Source organism: Balaenoptera ricei, chromosome X, assembly GCF_028023285.1.
Source record: "Balaenoptera ricei isolate mBalRic1 chromosome X, mBalRic1.hap2, whole genome shotgun sequence".
NCBI lineage: Eukaryota > Metazoa > Chordata > Mammalia > Artiodactyla > Balaenopteridae > Balaenoptera > Balaenoptera ricei.
Window position 1 is genome coordinate 40,334,328 of NC_082660.1, and position 19,056 is coordinate 40,353,383.

The window sequence follows — 19,056 nt, forward strand, 5'->3', positions numbered from 1 at the left end:
GTAAGTCAGAGTAGAAGATGAAGAAAGACAATTAGGTAAGGACAGCCAAGTGGTAATGGGCCTGTGTTCATGATAAAAAATTCTTTGTTGATCATAGAAATGAAGTAATACAAAAGGGATTTTTTTCCTCTAAACTATAATTATACCTAGGATTTTAAAAGCAGAGAGACTCAAAATGTTTACATATTTTCACTCTAATCTATCAAGTATTCAGTATAAAGATATATAGACATAGCTTGTAAAAAACAGTTGCTAGTAACTTCCATTCTTTTTTTCCTCTCCATTTTTAAAAGACTTCATTTACTTCCTGTGGATCATAGGAAAGCTTAATGACAAATTACTCTTAAAGCCTTGTACTGTTTAGAAAGCTAGGTCAGCATTAGCCATTTTCTCTCAAAGGCTCCTTTCTTTTTCCTATAAACTTTCAGGAGTAAATCTCAGATTTAGTTTCTAGAGAATGAAGTTTCTACTCAGTTGAAGTGACAGCCCTATATATAGCAAAGTCAGGTTAATGATTCGATTTTCCCCTTTCATTTGTTTTTTTTTTAAATTGTGATAAAACAGACATAAAAGTTACCATCTTAACCATACTTAGTGGACAATTCAGCGACATTAAGTACATTCATATTGTTGTGCTACCATCCACAGAATGCTTTTCATCTTCCTTTCATTCATTTTTAATAGGAAGTAATTTACTACAGAAGGCATTTTCTAGCCATTCATTGAGAAGTAGTCTAAAGTCACCCTCCTGCCTTGGACTGGCCATCACTGGCAGCATAGAAAGGGGATTAGGTCAGACACAAAGCATTTCTCTCACTGAGGCTGTGGAACTTTTCGATCACCTCCTCAAGTGGGGCCCTGGCATTTTGGTTAATGGCTAAAAGAACCTTGTGAATAGAATGAAACATAAAAGCAGCTTCCTCAAGAGAAACTGCTCTAGTCTCTGTGATTACACAACTCCTAGAGGTTCTGACCTTTCAGGTTAGAATGTAGTTGCCAGTTTGAGGTTCATATCTCCCCCAGCCTCCCCCGTCCTTGCTTTCTACTTCCTCCCTCTGTAGCCCCTACTCCCACCTCAGAGCACACACCCAAATACCCCAACCAAAAGGCTTAATCATAAACTTTTGCAGAGTAGCCTTCTAATAGTTGAAACCTTTAAAAACCCCCTAATGTCCTATGAATCTGTTACCAAACACAAGTTCCAGGGCCCAATGCACGGTGAGGCCAAACAAACTGAAACGTCGGAGTTTGGGGCAGAGAAAGGTTGATGGCAGGGCCAAACAAGGAGAACGGTGGCTCGTGCTCAAAAATCCCAAACTCCCCAATGGTTTTCGGGTAGAAGCTTTTATAGGCAAAGTTTAGAGTGAGGGCTGCAGGGTGTGTGACTTTCTCCTGATTGGTGGGTGGTGAGGTAACAGGGCGGTGCTCCAGGAATCTCGTGCTCAGCCTGAAACTACCATCCTCCACCTGGGTGGGGACCTTAGTTCCTGCAGAAGCACTCAAAGATATTGTTATGTATATTCCTTGAGCAGGAACCAGGACCCTGCTTTCATCGCTGCACTATTGTTTCTTTTTTTTTAACATATATATAATTTATTTATTCATTTATTTTATTTTTGGCTGCGTTGGGTCTTTGTTGCTGCATGCGGGCTTTCTCTAGTTGCAGCATGCGGGGGCTACTCTTCGTTGTGGTGCGCAGTCTTCTCATTGCGGTGGCTTCTCTTGTTGTGGAGCACGGGCTCTAGGTGCACAGGCTTCAGTAGTTGTGGCACACAGGCTCAGTAGTTGTGGCTCGCGGGCTCTAGAGCACAGGCTCAGTATGCACTATTGTTTCTTGACTGCTCCTCCTTTGTTTCTGCATCCCCCTTCCTTCCCTCATTAGCAACTGTTTGAATCTGCCCTTTGGAACTTAGGGAAGGTCTAGGAGGCTGAATGAAGCCTATTTCCTATGAAGTAGAAATGGGTCCATGGAAAGGATCTGTTACAGGGAGGACCCCCACAGGGTCCTGCTCAGTTTCAAATCCCATATCTTGTCCATTCTGGGCCTCCTGAAGAAGGAAAGTTCTCTTGTCCCACTGACCCTGCCAGAAAGTCTTTCCTGTCATTGCCCTGTCCTGCCACTTAACAAGATCGATGCTACTATATAGCCTTCTGTCTCAGGTGTGGACTCCAAGCTTTTTCACTTGTGTATCAAACTCAATGAACGAATACCTTTTGAAAACCTAGTGGATCTCAGAGTTTTAGTAAGTGACAGTTATTCTTACTTTAGAGATAGGAGAAAGTTGTAAGAATGCAAGTATTTTGTTCAAGGCCCTACAGAAGTGAGTGAGAAAAGAGAGACAGACAGACAGACAACAGACAGATGTGAAAGCCTAGTTGATAATTAACCTTAGCAGACACAGAACTTGGAACTGAAAAGAGACAAATAATGGAAATAATGTTGATACTTTATATCTGAACAGCCCAGTATTGTTTTCATAGCACTTCATTTTATTTTTTGCCTTGTGCTTGGGTTTAGTGCAACTAGAAGAAGAAAATTCTAGGTGGAATCACAGAAAATTTGAGTGTTAATTATAGTTAAATGTAATCAACACTTTGATCCCAAAAGCTGTTGAACTGGGTCCTTTTCATTTAAAAGACTTTGCTCATATCAGGTTTTTCACACAAAGAAAATAATTACCGAACTATTAGTCCATTTGCTTTCATTCCCATAGCTCTCATGTAATTTGTCAGACTCAAACGATACACAGTGAACCTCAGGCTGAGATTTAATTTTGTGTGTTTGCCAAAGTACCCAGTGGCCTAGTTTCCACAGCCATATCCAACAGATAAATGTCTCTGAAAAAAACATCAGGCTTTAGACACATGGGAGGAAATCACTACTGGCTCGTACTTCCTGACCAGCAGCGGGTGATAAAAGGAAACCCTGAGACACAGACATGGGTGCAGTCACTCGCTAATCTACATAATTATTTGGGCACCCACCCAAGAAGTCCTGAGTATCTGTGACTTTCCCCCAATCTGTAGCGTATTAAAAAATACTTTTCTGATGTCCAAATGTTGGGAAGATTGTGCTAAGAATCTTATGGTCCACCCTCCCTCCCAGTGCAAGCCCTTATCACATCTCTACCATCGTGATCGCATGAGCCATCACTGAGGTAACTCCATCCAGTAGAGGGGCAGGGCTGCATCTACCCGGTCACTGGGATACACAAAGTGAATGCTCTCAGTTAACAGCCTCTCTGGCAAGAAGTTCTGCTTTGCCCTGGACCCTCTCCACCTGCTCTGATGTACTTTTCCTCTGTACTGCCCTGTTCCAAGGGGGCAGAGCCCAGACCTGAGACTCAGCACAAAGCACTTGCAGTTTTAGCTAGATGTACAAGTGATTTTGTTGCAGGAAGGGGGACCCCTTCCAGGGCCCGAGAGTGAGCTCTTGTCTAACACTCGGAAATGAATTGTCCAAGGAGACACACGTGCTGACAAAGCAAGAGACTTTATTGGGAAGGGGCGCCTGGAAGGAGAGCAGCAGGGTAAGGGAACCCAGGAGAACTGCTCTGCCACGTGGCTCGCAGTCTCGGGTTTTATGGTAATGGGGTTAGCTTCCGGTTGTCTCTGGCTAATCATTCTGACTCAGGGTCCTTCCTGGTGGCGCGTGCATCGCTCAGCCAAGATGGATTCCAGCGAGAAGGATTCTGGGAAGATGGTAGGCCATGCGGACTGGCATTTCCTCTCTCCTTTTGACCTTTCCCGAATTCTTCTAGTTGGTGGTAGCTTGTTAGTTCTGCATTCCTTACCAGGACCTCCTGCTGTAAGATAACTCATGCAAGTGGTTACTATGGTGCCTGGCCAGGGCGGGCGGTTTCGGTCAGTGGTTCCCCTAACAACTTCATTTGATTTCTGCTATTTGACTCAGTATTGTGGGATGGTGTACCCTTTTGTGCAGGAGAGGTATGTGTGAGAATTTACTCCTATTTGTAGCATTTGGAAAATATTCTGGTTATTGTAGGTCTTCTTTCTAACCCATGTTTTCCTGTGTTCTCTCAGGCCCCTACCAGTGCTAGCCAGAATATGAAGAAAGCATGCCTAAGGGAATATTTTCCAAGCAATATTAATCCCAAAAGTGCTTTGCAAAAGAGGAGGTTTGTTGGTCAGATAAATTTTGGAAGTGCTCCATATTCTAACCCTATCTTTGAGAGCCAAGATGTCCATTAGCAAATTAGGAGTCTTATGAGGACCAGCAATTAAAAAAAAAAAGCTGTTTAACTATAAACCAGGATTCCCCAGATTTATGACCATGGAACTCGTTTTCATATAGCACCCAGAAAGATCAGAGTGAGAAATGCAAACATAGAAAATGGTTTTAGGGATTTAGGTTCCCTAAGAAAGTGAGTCTCCCATCTTTCTCTTCCCTTCACACCTTACACATAGTGCATTCTAGTAAATTTGATGGTAATATTGATTATGGCTATTTTAGAAAAGGTATGCCTGTGAATTGATAAGGAAAAATCAGTGCAAAATTGACATTCATTCGAAGGTCTTGTCTGAGGCGGGAAAAGAGGGGGTCATTTGTGTAGAAAGAGAGTGGACCCTTTCTGGGGCCTGGGGGAACTAGATGTGATACGAGATGGGCTATAAAAAAGCAAGAATTCCACTCTTCTTCTTATTCCTTCATTTAATAAGCATTTCTTAGAACCTTGGTATTTACAAGGCAGTGTAGGAAATGAGGCGTAGTCCTTCTCAGGTGTGTTGAGACTAGTCCAGAAGGCAAGACATGTACTTAATTCCGTTTAATACATTGTAGAAAACGGCAAAGTGCCATGAGCAATGAACAAAGTGCTCTAGTGCATCAGAGGAAGCTGAAGTGGTTTCCGACGTAGGCAGCGAGGTGAGATCTTTGGGACCATGTCTCTCTCAGATCAATATTCACTCATGCCTACAACCTCCAGGCCTAGAAGCACATCCTAATAGGCTCTCGATGGAGGATCCAGCTCAGTGGCACTGCAGGTCCAATCTTTCTAACATGGAGACTGAGGCACAGAGGTAGGGGCCGGGGGAGCCTGAACCAAAAGCATGGAGACATGAACTCTGCCTCTGCCAGGTACCAGCTGGGTTTAAACAAATTATACACACACACACACACACACACACACACACACACACACACAGGCATACCTCAGAGATATTGCGGGTTCGGTTCTAGACCACCTCAACAAAGTGAATATCACAATAAAGTGAGCCACACAAATTTGTTTCCCAGTGCATATAAGAGTTATGTTTACACTATACTGTAGTCTATTAAGTGTGCAAGAACATTATGTATAAAAAAAAGTACGTACTTTAATTTAAAAATATTTTTTTGCTAAAAAGTGCTAACCATCATCTGACAACACAGGATTGCCATAAACCTTCAATTTGTAAAAAACAAAACAAAACAAAAAACACACAGCATCTGTGAAGTGCAATAAAGTGAAGCATAATAAAACAAAGGTATGCCTACTGTACACCTACATATATATTAAAAACTTAATACATATATAATGTGGACCTCTGAATATCTTCAAAGACATAGTGAACTTGCTAAATTTATCAAAAGCTGTCCAAATGTACCACCCTGTGATGCATCTCACTTATTATGATCACAAGATTTTACCTTGGAGCAGTAAAAAGCAAGAGAAATCAGACATGGAATCCAGGCATAGTAAAATCAAAAATGTAAGGAAGAAGAGTAAATGATTTTTTAAGAAAAAGATTCAAGAGGAAATAAATATTAATGAAGAAAATGGACAACCATAACAGAAATATCATTTCCTTTAGTCTTTTTTTTTAAGTTTTTTAAAAAAATTTATTTATTTATTTGGCTGCGCTGTGTCTTAGTTGCGGCATGTGGGCTCCTTTAGTTGCGGCATGTGGGCTCCGTTAGTTGCGGCATGTGGGCTCTGTTAGTTGCAGCATGCAGGCTGTAGTCCTCTGACCAGGGACTGAACCCGGGCCCCCTGCATTGGGAGTGCGGTGTCTTAACCACTGGACCATCAGGGAAGTCCCCATTTCCTTTAGTCTTTTTTGAAGTTTAATAAAGATAAGGATTAAAAAGAAATGGCGTAGGTATTTTTATTTTTACTTTTCTTCATTCAAATAATTTGACAACATGCATAGCTAAATGAATAAGAGGAATTCTATACAAACACTATAACGTGATAAGACCCAAGCTTTAGTGAACATTAGGATTACCTGGGATTTGTTAAAAACAGAGATTGCCTGGCCACACACCCCTAATTTAGTAGGCCTGGCGGCAGGATCCCTATACCCTGCACCCTGAGTTATTCCGAGGCAACTTCTGCTACAAATCCAGGAATCTTGCAAATGGAAAGGGTTGGATTCCAGAAAAGTTAGTGATACTCACTCACATTTATATGTTACTCTACAGCAGGGTTTCTCAACCAGGGCACTATTGACTTTTGGAACTGGATAATTCTTTGTCGTAATGGGGCCGTCCTGTGCATTGTAGGATATCTAGCAGCATCCCCCATCCAGTTGTGACAACCCAAACTTTCTCCAGGCATTGCCAAATATAACCTGGGGAGCAAAATCACTCCTGGTTGAGAACCACTACTCTACTGGGACCAAAGCCCCTTCATTCTCACTAGAGATAGTGATACTGATCTTTCTAGATCAAATCTGGTAACAGTGAAGAGTACCTTTCCCTAAAAACTCTAGGTCCCCAAAGAAAAAGCTCTCAAAAGGGTCTGTCCACCTATCCTCTAATGTCTCAGCTATTCCACTCAAGTACTAGACACATCAAACACCAATATCAACTTACGTAGACTTCGGTATAAGACACATTTCCCCCCAGACTCTCTATAGGAGTGTATATCACTCAGAATATCCGAGGGATCTCAATATAGCACTTTACCAACCTCCAGATATAGCGCCTGAAGACAGTGTTATAGGAGGGAAGGGAATAAATGCCAATAAAGGGTTAATGAGTTGTTAGAGCTGTGGGCAACTGAGGCTCGATTCCCCCTAGTTCTCCCTGAGGAACTGTGTGGAATGTGCCAAAGAATTGCCCCATGAAGAACAGAGAAGCTGAGATAATTTATCCATGTCCCTCACTGGCTGGGGTTGCCCTTGTGTCCCATGTTGAATGCTGACCATTGGACATCTGCTGCAGAGTAAGCTTTAGTAATCAGGTGCAAGATGATCCATCCTTAGGATAATCAGTCAAAGTTCAGTGAGATAAGCAAAACTATTAAAGGATTTATTATGGGGATTTGGCCTTACCTAATTGTGGGAGTCTTTGTAAGGCTCTTGTCTTTGCATCTGATGCTGGAGCTTGAAGGGCAGGCAGTCAGGAAGGGAAGATAGATGTATGATGGAGGAAAGCAAGAACAAGCTGGAACCCACAAGCGTGAGCTGGAGTCCAGATCAGTCTTTGTTGCCTCTGATCTTGACACTGTGATGTCTTGCAGAAGCCAGGACCCTTCATCATAGAGCTAAATACATATACCAGGCCTAGGAGTTGTAGAAGCTGAAGGAAGATCCCAGAAGGGTGGAGTAGTTGCAGGCCCAGACGCTATCTCATGCCATGAAAATCAGCAATAATGTGTGTGAACTACAAAATGAGTGGCTGCTTCACTTTTACTCTCTAAATTTCCCATAAGAATCTCTCTTGTGACCCTAACCGGAAATATATAGGAAAGAAAACTCTGGGAAATCCAGTTCAGCCTGAACAAGTTGACACAGTACAAAGCCATCACACCATCTCTTTCCACTATCACTTGCTCAGTGGGCCCACATACAAAGTGGCCATGGTATCAAGGTCGGAGACAATGTATGGGCTCAACAATATGACCTTCCACTCACCAAGCCAGGTTTGACTTTTGGCTATCATTAGTCATCAGGGAAATGCAAGTCCAAACCACAATGAGATACCACTTTGCGTCCACCAGGATGACTGGAATCAGAAAGACAGACAATAACAAGTGTCGACAAGGATATGGAGAGATTGGAACCTTCATGCATTGCTGGTGGGAATGTAAAAGGGTGGCAGCTGCTTTGCAAAATAGTTTGGCAGTTCTTCAAAATGGGGTAGGAGAGAATGGAGAGTGACTTTTAACGAGTAGGGGTTCCTTCTTGGGGTGATGAAAATGTTCTAAAATTAGCTGTGGTGATGGTTTCACAACTCTGTGAATATACTAAAAAGCATTGCATTGTACACTTCAAATGGATGGATTATAGAGTATGTGAATGATATCTTAATAAAGCTGTTAAAGAAAAACAGCCGCTCATCCTCACAGTGTAATATTTTCATCTTTTTTCTAACTGCCTAGTTCTGAGTTAATGGCATTTGTGAAAGAGGAAAAATATTTTTTTCAATGCCCTCTTTACTTACCCAAGAGCATCCAGAAGAACTCATATTATTTCTATATTAAATGGTTTGTTTGTAATGTCTGTATATACCTAGAGTCCCTTGGGAAAGATGGCATAACAATGCATTTGAAACCTTTTATTCTTGATGTTATGGCATTATTTATACCTGAGTGTAATGGTTCTCTTTTTCCAGGGATGAGATTGCACAGCTCAAGTGCCCGTTGTTTTAGCTGTACAAGTCCTAAGAGAGGGGACTGAGCGTAAGATGAAAATCAGGTCATGAACTTAGGAATGTGCTGCTAGACCTTGAAGTTGTGTGAGAGGTAGAGGGAGCAGAGGCATGAAAAATGCAAACCATGAGACTGTGCAAATATAATAATAATAAATCCAGACGATGGATGAGTTCCCCAGGGAAATGGGTGGGCCAAGGGAGGCTGAGGATCAGACCCCGGGAGAGTCAGTAGATGAGAGAAGAAAGGGTCTTGCAAAGAAGAACAGAGGAACCAGATGGCCGCTTGGGAGAACCAATACATTAAGATAGGATACGGGAATTCCCTGGCAGTCCAGTGGTTAGGACTCTGGCACTCTCACTGCGGAGGGCCCAGGTTCAATCCCTGGTCCCTGGGGAACTAAGATCCCACAAGCCTCGTGACATGGCCAAAAAAAAAAGAAAAAAAGATAGGATAGATGTTTCCATGTCGATTATGATGGCTTTTTCTGGGTAAAGTAGCACTATGTATAATGTTTGAAAAGAGTTTGTCTACCTGCATATGGAAGGAGGAAGAAGATGATTTTTTTAACTACTGATACAACACGATCTTATTTAATGGGTCTCTTTTTAGATGATTCCTTTATTTAAAGCATTGTTATGAACTATAGAAAATAAACCACCAAAAGATTTCTCTTACAGGCCTGTCACAAAACAGTGGGACGAGAATGGTGCCAAGGAATTCATATGGGTTGGGCAGACATGTTCCTAAATCAATGCAGAACATATCTGTTTATTTTCAAGATGATTAAAGAAAAATATTTGGCAGCTTTCCTCCCTGGCCTATGATATTCTTTAATACCACTCATTTCCTTTTTTTTTTAATGAATTTATTTATTTATTTATTTATTTTTGGCTGCGTTGTGTCTTCGTTGCTGCGCGTGGGCTTTCTCTAGTTGCGGCGAGCGGGGGCTACTTTTCATTGCGGTGCTCGGGCTTCTCATTGCGGTGGCTTCTCTTGTTGCAGAGCATGGTCTCTAGGCCCACGGGCTTCAGTAGTTGTGGCACGTGGGCTCAGTAGTTGTGGCTCGCGGGCTCTAGAGTGCAGGCTCAGTAGTTGTGGCACGTGGGCTTCGTTGCTCCACGGCATGTGGGATCTTCCCGGACCAGTGCTTGAACCTGTGTCCCCTGCATTGGCAGGCGGATTCTTAACCACTGCGCCACCAGGGAAGCCCCAATGCTCATTTCCTTTTGTTTAACTAAACTATAAAAGTACAGAGAGCTGAAATTCTCCAACATGCCAATCGGTAAATGCTACTTGCTGGCGTATCTTATAGGACCAACAATAAAGGATGATGTGGGAGCCACAAACTGTCCTCTATTTTTGAGCTTTATATAAATGGACTCATACTATATGTATTCTTTGACTTGCTTCTTTCACCAACATTTTTTTTTTTTTTTTGCCACGCTGCTCGCCTTGTGGGATCTTAGTCCCCAACCAGGGATTGAACCTGGGGCCCCGGCAGTGACAGCGCCGAGTCCTAACCACTGGACCACCAGGGAATTCCCGCACCAACATATTTTAAAGATATCAATACATCCATGTTGATTGGTGTTGTTCACAGTTCATTCATTTTCACTGCTCCACAATGGACATTAGTGTGTGTCTTAGTCCGTTTATATAAAGCTCAAAAATAGGCAAAACAAAACAGTGTATCATCTATGTATGTATACAGGGCAGATGGAAGAAAAGAAAAGGAATGGTAAACACAAAATTCACTACAGTGGCTCTGTCTTGGGCAGAGGGAGCTGGACGTGATGGGGAGAAGCACATGGTGTACTTCTAAACTTCTGGTGATATCACGCTTCTCAAATTGGATGGTGTGCACATGGTTGTTCATTTCTATTATTCCTCTTTAAGCTATCTATTTTTATCATATATGGCATATTTCTTAATAAAATGTTAATAACATAAAATAGCTTGCTCAGTACCATCAGTGTGTTAAGAACGTCCTCCCCCGCCCTAACTGGGCGAGCATCCAAGAAATAAAAAAAATTAAATTAAAAAAAAAAACTGTCCTCTCCTGGCAATAGTCTCCCTTTATTATGAACACTGGTAGATTGAAGGTGTGGTTTCTCAAAGGAACTTAAGTATTTGGGGCACAATTCCAGGGACACTGTATTCTACTCGACATCAACTTCTGCTGTGTCAGAGACATTTTAGAGATTAAAGGCCACTTAGTAAGGGTAGGAAGGTTTCATAGTATAGGCACAAAATGGAACTTGACTTTTACCCAAGATTTTTTTTAATTTTAATTTTTCAAGAGCAGTAGCCATGTAGAAGTATTCCAGGAGATCCTGCCTCACACTCTTAGGTCTTAAAGGCATTTCTTGCTGAGAAGTGGTTTAGGATTGCGAAACAGCTGACACTTTTGTGGGGAAACTATAGAATCACATTTAAGATACTGAGAAGGTCTGTTCGCAAGCAGTTCTCACCCAACCAAGAGCCGTCTCCAGGCCCTCCCATTGCCCTACTTTAGAGATTTACACATGCAAAAAGTAGTCTTGAGTTGTTTAGTTTAGACGCAGGCCATGGAGGAAATAAGCCTTCCAGGGGCTTGTGAGAAAGGAAGAGGTACGTGCCTGTTCCCACATACATGCATTTCTTTAGCAAATTTAGATTTTTCTGTGGAATAAGAGTAGAGAAGCCAGGGCTTCCCTGGTGGTGCAGTGGTTAAGAATCCGCCTGCCAATGCAGGGGACACGGGCTTGAGCCCTGGTCCGGGAAGATCCCACATGCCGCGGAGCAACTAAGCCCATGCTCCACAACTACTGAGCCTGCGCTCTAGAGCCTGCGAGCCACAACTACTGAGCCCATGCGCCTAGAGCCCGTGCTCCTCAACAAGAGAAGCCACCGCAGTGAGAAGCCCGTGCACCTCAACGAAGAGTAGCCCCCGCTCGCCGCAACTAGAGAAAGCCCGCACGCAGCAACAAAGACCCAAAGTAGCCCCCCCCCCAAAAAAGAGAAAAGCCAAAAACTGCTAAGAGTGAAACACTCATGAAATCCTTCTATCAACTTGGTGCCTCTGTCAACAGGATAAAAATTAATGTCATGGTGGGCCTTTATGATCTTCTTTTAAAATATTCCATGGCTCCCATTTCTAAAAATGATTGCCAGGCTAGACCCTTCTCTTTCCCTGAACTCTTCACCTCTCCTGCCACCTCCCTTTGTTTATCAAAGCTCAGATCATGGGGTCTTTAGGACCTTGTGTGAAATCATATTCTGGTTGGTATCATCCCGTGAAGAAGTTCATTGGGAATGTGGGACACATTTTGTTGAATTTTATTTATAGTACTTAATGTCCCCAGATGATTAAGCATATTGAAGGTTTTTTTAAGACAATTTTTTTTCAAAGCGAAGATCAGTTTGGTATGAGACTATTACTTGAACATAAGGAACATATAGATTTTTCCCGATTTCAATTAAGGGAAGAATTATAACAAGAACCAACTGTTCTGAAAGCTGCCCGTGATCTATTACTTAACCCAGTCTCTCTCCTCTCCATAGTTATTTTTGTGTCTGCCTGTTTCTCTCAGAACATGCTTCTGCATTTTCCAAAGTTGACCCTGTTACCCCAGAGCTTCTTAGTTTCCTTGTTTATTCCTTAGAAACACAAAAGATGTGTGGAAGATTTATAAGTTTCACATTTCAAAGTTCTCTTTCTTTTAAACAGGAAGTTTAAGATGTCTCTAGGACAAAACTATCTCAACATTCCATCAACCATATAGGAAGCTGGAAATCTCAAGGTTTATAAACAAGGGTTTTGGGAGCAGGAAATTTCTGTCCCACTGTTTTCTAGCTAATATCCCTGGGCTTTAGTTTCCTCATTTATAAAATGGGAATATTAATAGTTCTTGCCTCCAGAGAGTTGGGGTGAGCATTACATGAGATAACGCACATGAAGAGCTTAGGCCAGTACCAGGCATGGAAAAAGATCTCAATAAATGTTAGTAATAATGGCGGTGATGGTGGTAGTGATGATGATAAAGGATTTGGAGTCTTAAAAAGTTATATTGGAGCACTGCAGTATAGCATTTTCAGATAAGAAATCAGGTCACATAATCTGCCAAGGTTATTTGAATTTGCTACTGTGGAAGGGAAAATTACTTCTTTGTCACTTAGTACCTGCCATATATTCTTACTCAGTTGGAGTGTGTGTGTATGAGTGTGCACACATGAATGCAAATGCTCTGATGTCTCATGTCTCTGCCTTGATGGTCAGGAGTTTTGCTTTAGCCCTTTGTAAAAAATCCAGCTCTTAATATTGTTCAGTGCACACAGTAGGCTTTCTACAAATATTGAATATGTTTCTATTTGATACAATCAAAATCTTGTGCAAAATTGTATTAATAGACAATGTTTTCACCTTATGAAGGTTTACAAGATGTTTTAAAGAAAAAGGAATTAAATTAGGAAATAAAGGGAATTCCCTAGCGGTCCAGTGGTTAGGACTCTGTGCTTCCATTGCAGAGGGCACAGGTTCAATCCCTGGTCGGAGAGCTAAGATCCTGCAAGCTGTGCAGTGCGACCAAAAAAAAAAAAAAAGGAAATAAAGTCTCAGAAACTATCTAGACATGCTCTGTTTTCCTAAGGATTCACCCTCCCCTCACAGTAGCACAGTGCCTGTCACACAACTGAAATGAAGTAAATGGCGGCTAATAATTAGCTGTCTTTGTGTTGGAGGTTTTGGTACCAAGCAATAGAAACCAACTCAGGCTCACAAGAGAGGATTTACTGAAAGGATATCAGAGGGCCCACAAAATCAATGGGAGGCTAAAGGGCCACACTTAAGAATGGGCAGAGACCAAGGAAACTCTAGCAATTTAGGGGCAGGAACCACAACCATGGTCTTTATAGCAGGAAGCATCTGCTCAGCATGCTGCCATGGGGAAGGAGAACCCAGAGTCAACTTTCCTCTGTCCTTGGGTGACCCATTGCAGGGTCAGAGTCCTCTGAGAGTGTGTGATTGGCCAAACTCATATCACAGACTCACAGCCTGGCCGAGGCAGGAGAAAGAATCTAAACCATCACCTTCTGTAATGGGAGATGGTACCCAGGACTGTCCTTTCTACACATCTATTCACAGAGGAGAAGATGCAGTTTCCCAAGAAGAAACCAAAGTGCTTACTAGGAAAGGGGAACAGACACTGGACAACCCAAAATGGCAAATGCCCATTATTCCATATTTCTAATATTTTGATTCTTGACTTTGGGCATGGTCCATAGTCTAGTCAGTCTTTATTTAGCCTGTGTGAACCTTAAGGCATAGTTTGAGATATTCCACTTCGTTATTCCAGTCCTGTATGTGGTCCAGAGACAGTCCTCCATGTGGTCCAAAGACAGTCCTCCATGTGATCATCCTGCTCTCATCTGAGTGGGAACATCCTTTCAAAGAGATTAGATAGGAACTCAGGAGCTGAGGATATTGTGGCATCAATATGAGCTACCTTTATTTATTTGTTTGTTTGTTTATTCTATGTAAGTAGAAACAAGTTCAAGGCTATTATTTCCTGTAAATTAAAAACGGGTAATATAACACCGGGGAAATCTTGCTAATCTAGTTGAAATTTGGGGCCTGTATAGGTCAAATATATTTACTGTCCATCAAAGGTGATGTTTCTGACACAGTAGAGGATCCTGTTTCCTTGAAAATGGCTCTTAGGCTGGTTGGTTTGGGATTTTTTGAATGTCATCCTAATTTAAGGTATTATCCTTTGCTTTTAAATGTTACAGGGGAGAACTTATCCATTTCGGGGTGCCTTCCCTCCAGTGTGGAATCCCATTGCCTATCTGGATTACAACAATCTGTGGCGGACAATGGATAACATGGGAAAGGAGGTAAAGTGTGTGTGCAGCTTGCACGTGACCTGTTACTGAAATATCAATAGCAAATGTTTAGTATCCATCCTTCCACAGTGCAGGGAACATTGCTCTGGACGTTGATGCATATCATTTCCAGTGTACCCAACAACTCTGCCAAGCTGGTAGTATTTCTACTTTACAAATGAAGAAAATCAGTGCCAAGGGGTTACATAATTTCCCCAAGACCACACAACAAGGGACAGGATTCGAACCCACATGTCTCTGATACTAATGTGTGTGCCTGTGTTTTCAACCTATGCCACTGAGAATTTATGTGACATATTTTTGCCAGGAGTCCTACTTATAGTGATCTTATCCATATGTCATGCCACTTGAGATAGTAAAGGAGAGAAAGATTTGTTTCCCCAAAGTTTTAAAATGGGTGTTAGCTTTCAATAATAATTATGATGTTGACCATCATAATTACATATTAATTTATACATATATTTATGTATTATTATTATTATTTTGGCAACAGCATTAAGGCATAGAATCCAAAGAGCTATCCATCCCGAACCCACCACTATCTATACATAGAATTCTATGCCAATCACACAGTCCAACATAGACAGAGAAACCAGTTTTCAGAGGTTCTCCTGAGGGCCTCTTGGCAGGGCAGTGGGCAGTAACCATCAGACCTAAATGTGGGCCCTTCTTTCTCTGCAGATTCCAGCTGATGCACCGTGGGAGGCACCACATGCGGAGGAATGGGATAAGATGACCATGAAAGATCTCATCGAAAAAATCTGCTGGACAAAGTAACCTTGACTATTTAAAACATTTTCTTTTATCTTCCCTTCAGATCGTTCCTATCCTATCTTGAACTGCAGTGTTTTTCTTCATAAGTTATAGGAAAAAAGTTAAGAGGAAACTTAATGACCTTTCCATCAGTAGCAACTTTGGGGGCCCTTTAGACACTCAGAGCAGGACTGAACATAAAATGAATCTAAAACGTAAGAAGAAAAGTAGGTGAAGGAAGCTGAACTTTTTTTTAATGAAACGGTTGTGTGCTTTGCAATAAAAGAAGTAATTGTGTTTTCAGATAATATAGAGGTCAGCTACAGAAGCAATTTGGAAAGATATTAAAGTAATTTCATATAAATATAGAAGAACTGGAGGGAAGCTAGTCTATATTAATAAAAGATATAAACTATATGTTTTCACTGAGAATCTGTGTTATTAGCTGAGTTACTTACAGATCATTCAGCCAGCATTTTGGGGCTGCTATGTGAAGGCACAGTATGAAGCACTGAGGAATGGTGGTGACCTTGTTAGGCATGGCCCCTAACCTCATGGAGTTGATATATTTTTAGCAGGAGAGACTGTCATTATACACATATTATATAATTCTAGGAGAGACTGAAACTGGGAACCTGACCTGTCTGATGGCAAAGGACAGATTCCTTGTTGAAGCAATCTTTAAACAGAAACCAAGGAGTTAGTACATCAACTAAGAATGAGCCACAGAGGATGGGAAGGGACAGGGAAAGATGGATGGTGTCGGGGCAAGGAATCTTCCAGGAATGTGCCCTAATGGATGTGGAAAACAGGAAAGATAGATGGTGTGAGAGGATGGTATCTTCCATGAATGAGCCATAACAGATGGGGGGAGACAGGAAGGGTGGATGCTGTGGGAATTAAGAATCTTCATGGAAGGTGCCATAGTGGATGGGGGAAGACAGGAAGGGTGTTTAGTGTGGGGAAGTGTTATCTTGCAGGATGAGTAACAGTGGATGGGGGAGTTAGGAAGAGTGGATGGTGTGCAGAGGTGGTATATTCCAGGAATGATCTAGTAGATGAGGGAAACAAGAAAATGGATGTTGTGAGGGGATGGTATCTTTCAGGAATGAGCCACAGTGGATGGAAGGAGACAAGAAAGATGGGTGGTGTGTGCAGATGGTATCTTCCAAGAATGAGCCAGTTGATGGGAAAGAAAGGAAGAGTGCATGGTGTGAGGTGATGGTATCTTCAGGAATGAGCAACAGTGGATGGGGAGATAGGAGGGTGGACGGGTCGGATTGTATCTTCCAGGAATGAGCTATAGTGCATGAGGGGAGACAGAAAGGATGTATAGTGCAGTAGGATGATATCTTCCAGGAGTGAGCCATTAACCATGGAGGGGGACAGGAAGGGTGGATAGTGTGTGGGGTTGGTACATTCAGGAATAAACCATATTGTATGCAGGGGACAGGAACAGTGGATGGTGTGGCAGAATGGTTTCTTCTGAGAGTGAGCCACTGTTGACAGGGGAAACAGGAAAGATGGATGGTGTGGGAAGATGGTATGTGCCAGGAATGAGCCATAGTGCGTGGGTAGAGACAGGAGGATAGATGGTGTGGTGGGATGGTGTCTTCCAGGATAAACCACAGTACATGGGGGGAGGGTGTGTGGTGTGGGGATAGTATCTTTGGGGAATGCACCAGTTGGTGGAGGATATAAGAGATATATTATGTGAGATGATGGTATCTTTCAGGAATGAGTCACAGAGGATGGGGGGAGAGAGGAAAGAGGGATGGTATGTGTAGATGGTAACTTCCAAGAATAAGTCGGTTGATGGAGGAGACAGGAAGAGTGGATGCTGTGGGGAGATGATATCTTCCACGAATAAAGTCAGCTGATGGGTGAGACAGGAAGAGTATGGTGTGAGGAGATGGTATCATCAAGGAATGAGCAACAGTGGATGGTGGAGAAAGTAAGGATGGATGATGTGAATGATGATATCTTTCTGGAATAAGCCACAGTGGATGGGCATAGATGGAGAAAGGTGGATGATGTGACAGGATGGTATCTTCCAGAAATAAGCCATAGTACGTAAGGGAGACAGTAAGGATGGTTTGTTTGGTGGGATGGTGTCACCAGGAATGAACCACAGTGCATGGGGGAAAGGGAAAGGATGGACAGTGTGGTGTTATGGTATCTTCCAGGAATGAGCCAGTTGATGGGAGAGAAAGGAGGAGTGGGTGGTGTGAGAGGATGGTGTCTTCCAGGAATAAGCCACAGTGCATGGAGGGAGACATGAAAGATGGATGGTTTGGTGGAATGATATCTTCCAGGAAAGAGCCATAGTGCAAGGGGAGAGACAGGAAGGATGGATCCTGTGGGGGATGTTATTGTTACCAAGTCCAAGCTCTCTTTGCTCGCCACACGACAGGCCAGTGAATCGGAGACGGGATGTTGAGGCAAGGAATATGACTTTATTCAGAAAGCCGGCAGACCGAGAAGATGACAGACTAGTGTCTCTGAAAAACCATCTTCTCGGAGTCTGGATGCCAGTTTCTTTTATAGAATCCGAGAGGGAGAGGCGGTGAGGAAGTAAAGTAAAAGGGCCATCAGTCTTGCAAAACATCTCCTGGAATGACCAGCCTCTGTGAGGGGATGCGTTAGTTTCTTCTTTCTTGCAGCCCTTCACAGGTGGGCGGGGTCAGATTGTCTCCCTGTGAGCTGAACAGCAGAGGGGCAGGGTTCCCTGAGGCAGGCCATTATGTATGATTAGAATAACAAAAGCAACGAAAAGCAAAGGTTAAAGTCAAAGAAACAGGTCCAACGTGGAGTCGGATTTAGCTCTTCCCTGTTACATTATGTTCCAGGATTAACCCATAGTTGATGGTGGGGACAGGATGAGTGTATGGTATCTATCAAGAATGAGCCACTGTGGATGTGGGAGACAGAAAAGATGGATGGTGTGGGAGGATGGTTGTTCTAGGAGTGAGACATAGAGGATGGGGGTTGGGGAGGAAGGGTGCATGGTGTGGAGGAATGGTATATTCCAGGAATGAGCCACAGAGCATAGGGGGAGATGGTAAGGATGGATGAGATAGGGGGATTTATGTTCCTGGAATGAGATGCAATTAATGGGGGCAGACAGCAAGGGTAGATGGTGTGGGAAGATGTTGTCTTCCAGTAATGAGTCAGTTTTGGGGAGAGACTAGAAGTTTCCATGGTATCTTCTAGCAATGAAGGAGAGTGAGTTTGGGGGGGGGGGCAGGGGCCAACAGGAAAGCTAGATGGTTTGAGGGGAGGGTATCTTTCAGGAATGAGCTACAGTGACTGTAGGGGGAAACAGGAAGGGTGGATGAGGTGGGGGCAAGGTATCTTCTAGAACTGAGACAAGTGTTGGGGGAGATAGGAATGATGCGTGGTGTGAGAGATTCCATCTTCCAAGAATGAACCACAGTGGATTGTGGTTATATGGGAAAATATATGGTGTGGGAAGATGGTATCTTCCAGGAATGAACCACAGTGGATAGGGGAAGACAGTAAGGGGGTAGATGGTGTGAGGGGATGGTATATGCCAGGATTAAACCATAGTGGATGGTGGGTTACAGGAAGGATGGATGGTGTGGGAAGATGGTATCTACCAGGAATGTCCGACTGTGGATGTGGGAAACAGAAAAGATGGATGGTGTGGGAGGATGGTATGTTCCAGGAGTCAGCCATAGTTGATGGCGGGGTGGGGGGGGCAAAAAGGTGGATGGTGTGAGAACATGGTATCGTCCAGGTATGAGCCATTGTGAATGGGAACGACAGGAAAAGTGAATGCTGTAAGTGGATGGTGTCA

General features: G+C 42.8%; 1 protein-coding gene and 1 non-coding gene across 2 annotated transcripts in view; one reads left to right on the top strand and one right to left on the bottom strand.

The window, feature by feature from the left end:
* Positions 1–19,056, top strand: part of MAOA (monoamine oxidase A) — a 73,322-nt gene that overhangs the window by 33,384 nt on the left and 20,882 nt on the right. The window contains exons 4-5 of the mRNA XM_059909936.1: positions 14,370–14,474; positions 15,165–15,256. Coding sequence (XP_059765919.1) covers positions 14,370–14,474; positions 15,165–15,256 — 197 coding nt within the window. The remainder of the gene's footprint in view (positions 1–14,369; positions 14,475–15,164; positions 15,257–19,056) is intronic.
* On the bottom strand, positions 10,066–10,138 carry TRNAD-GUC (transfer RNA aspartic acid (anticodon GUC)). The gene has a single exon. It is a non-coding gene; the product is annotated as a tRNA-Asp (tRNA).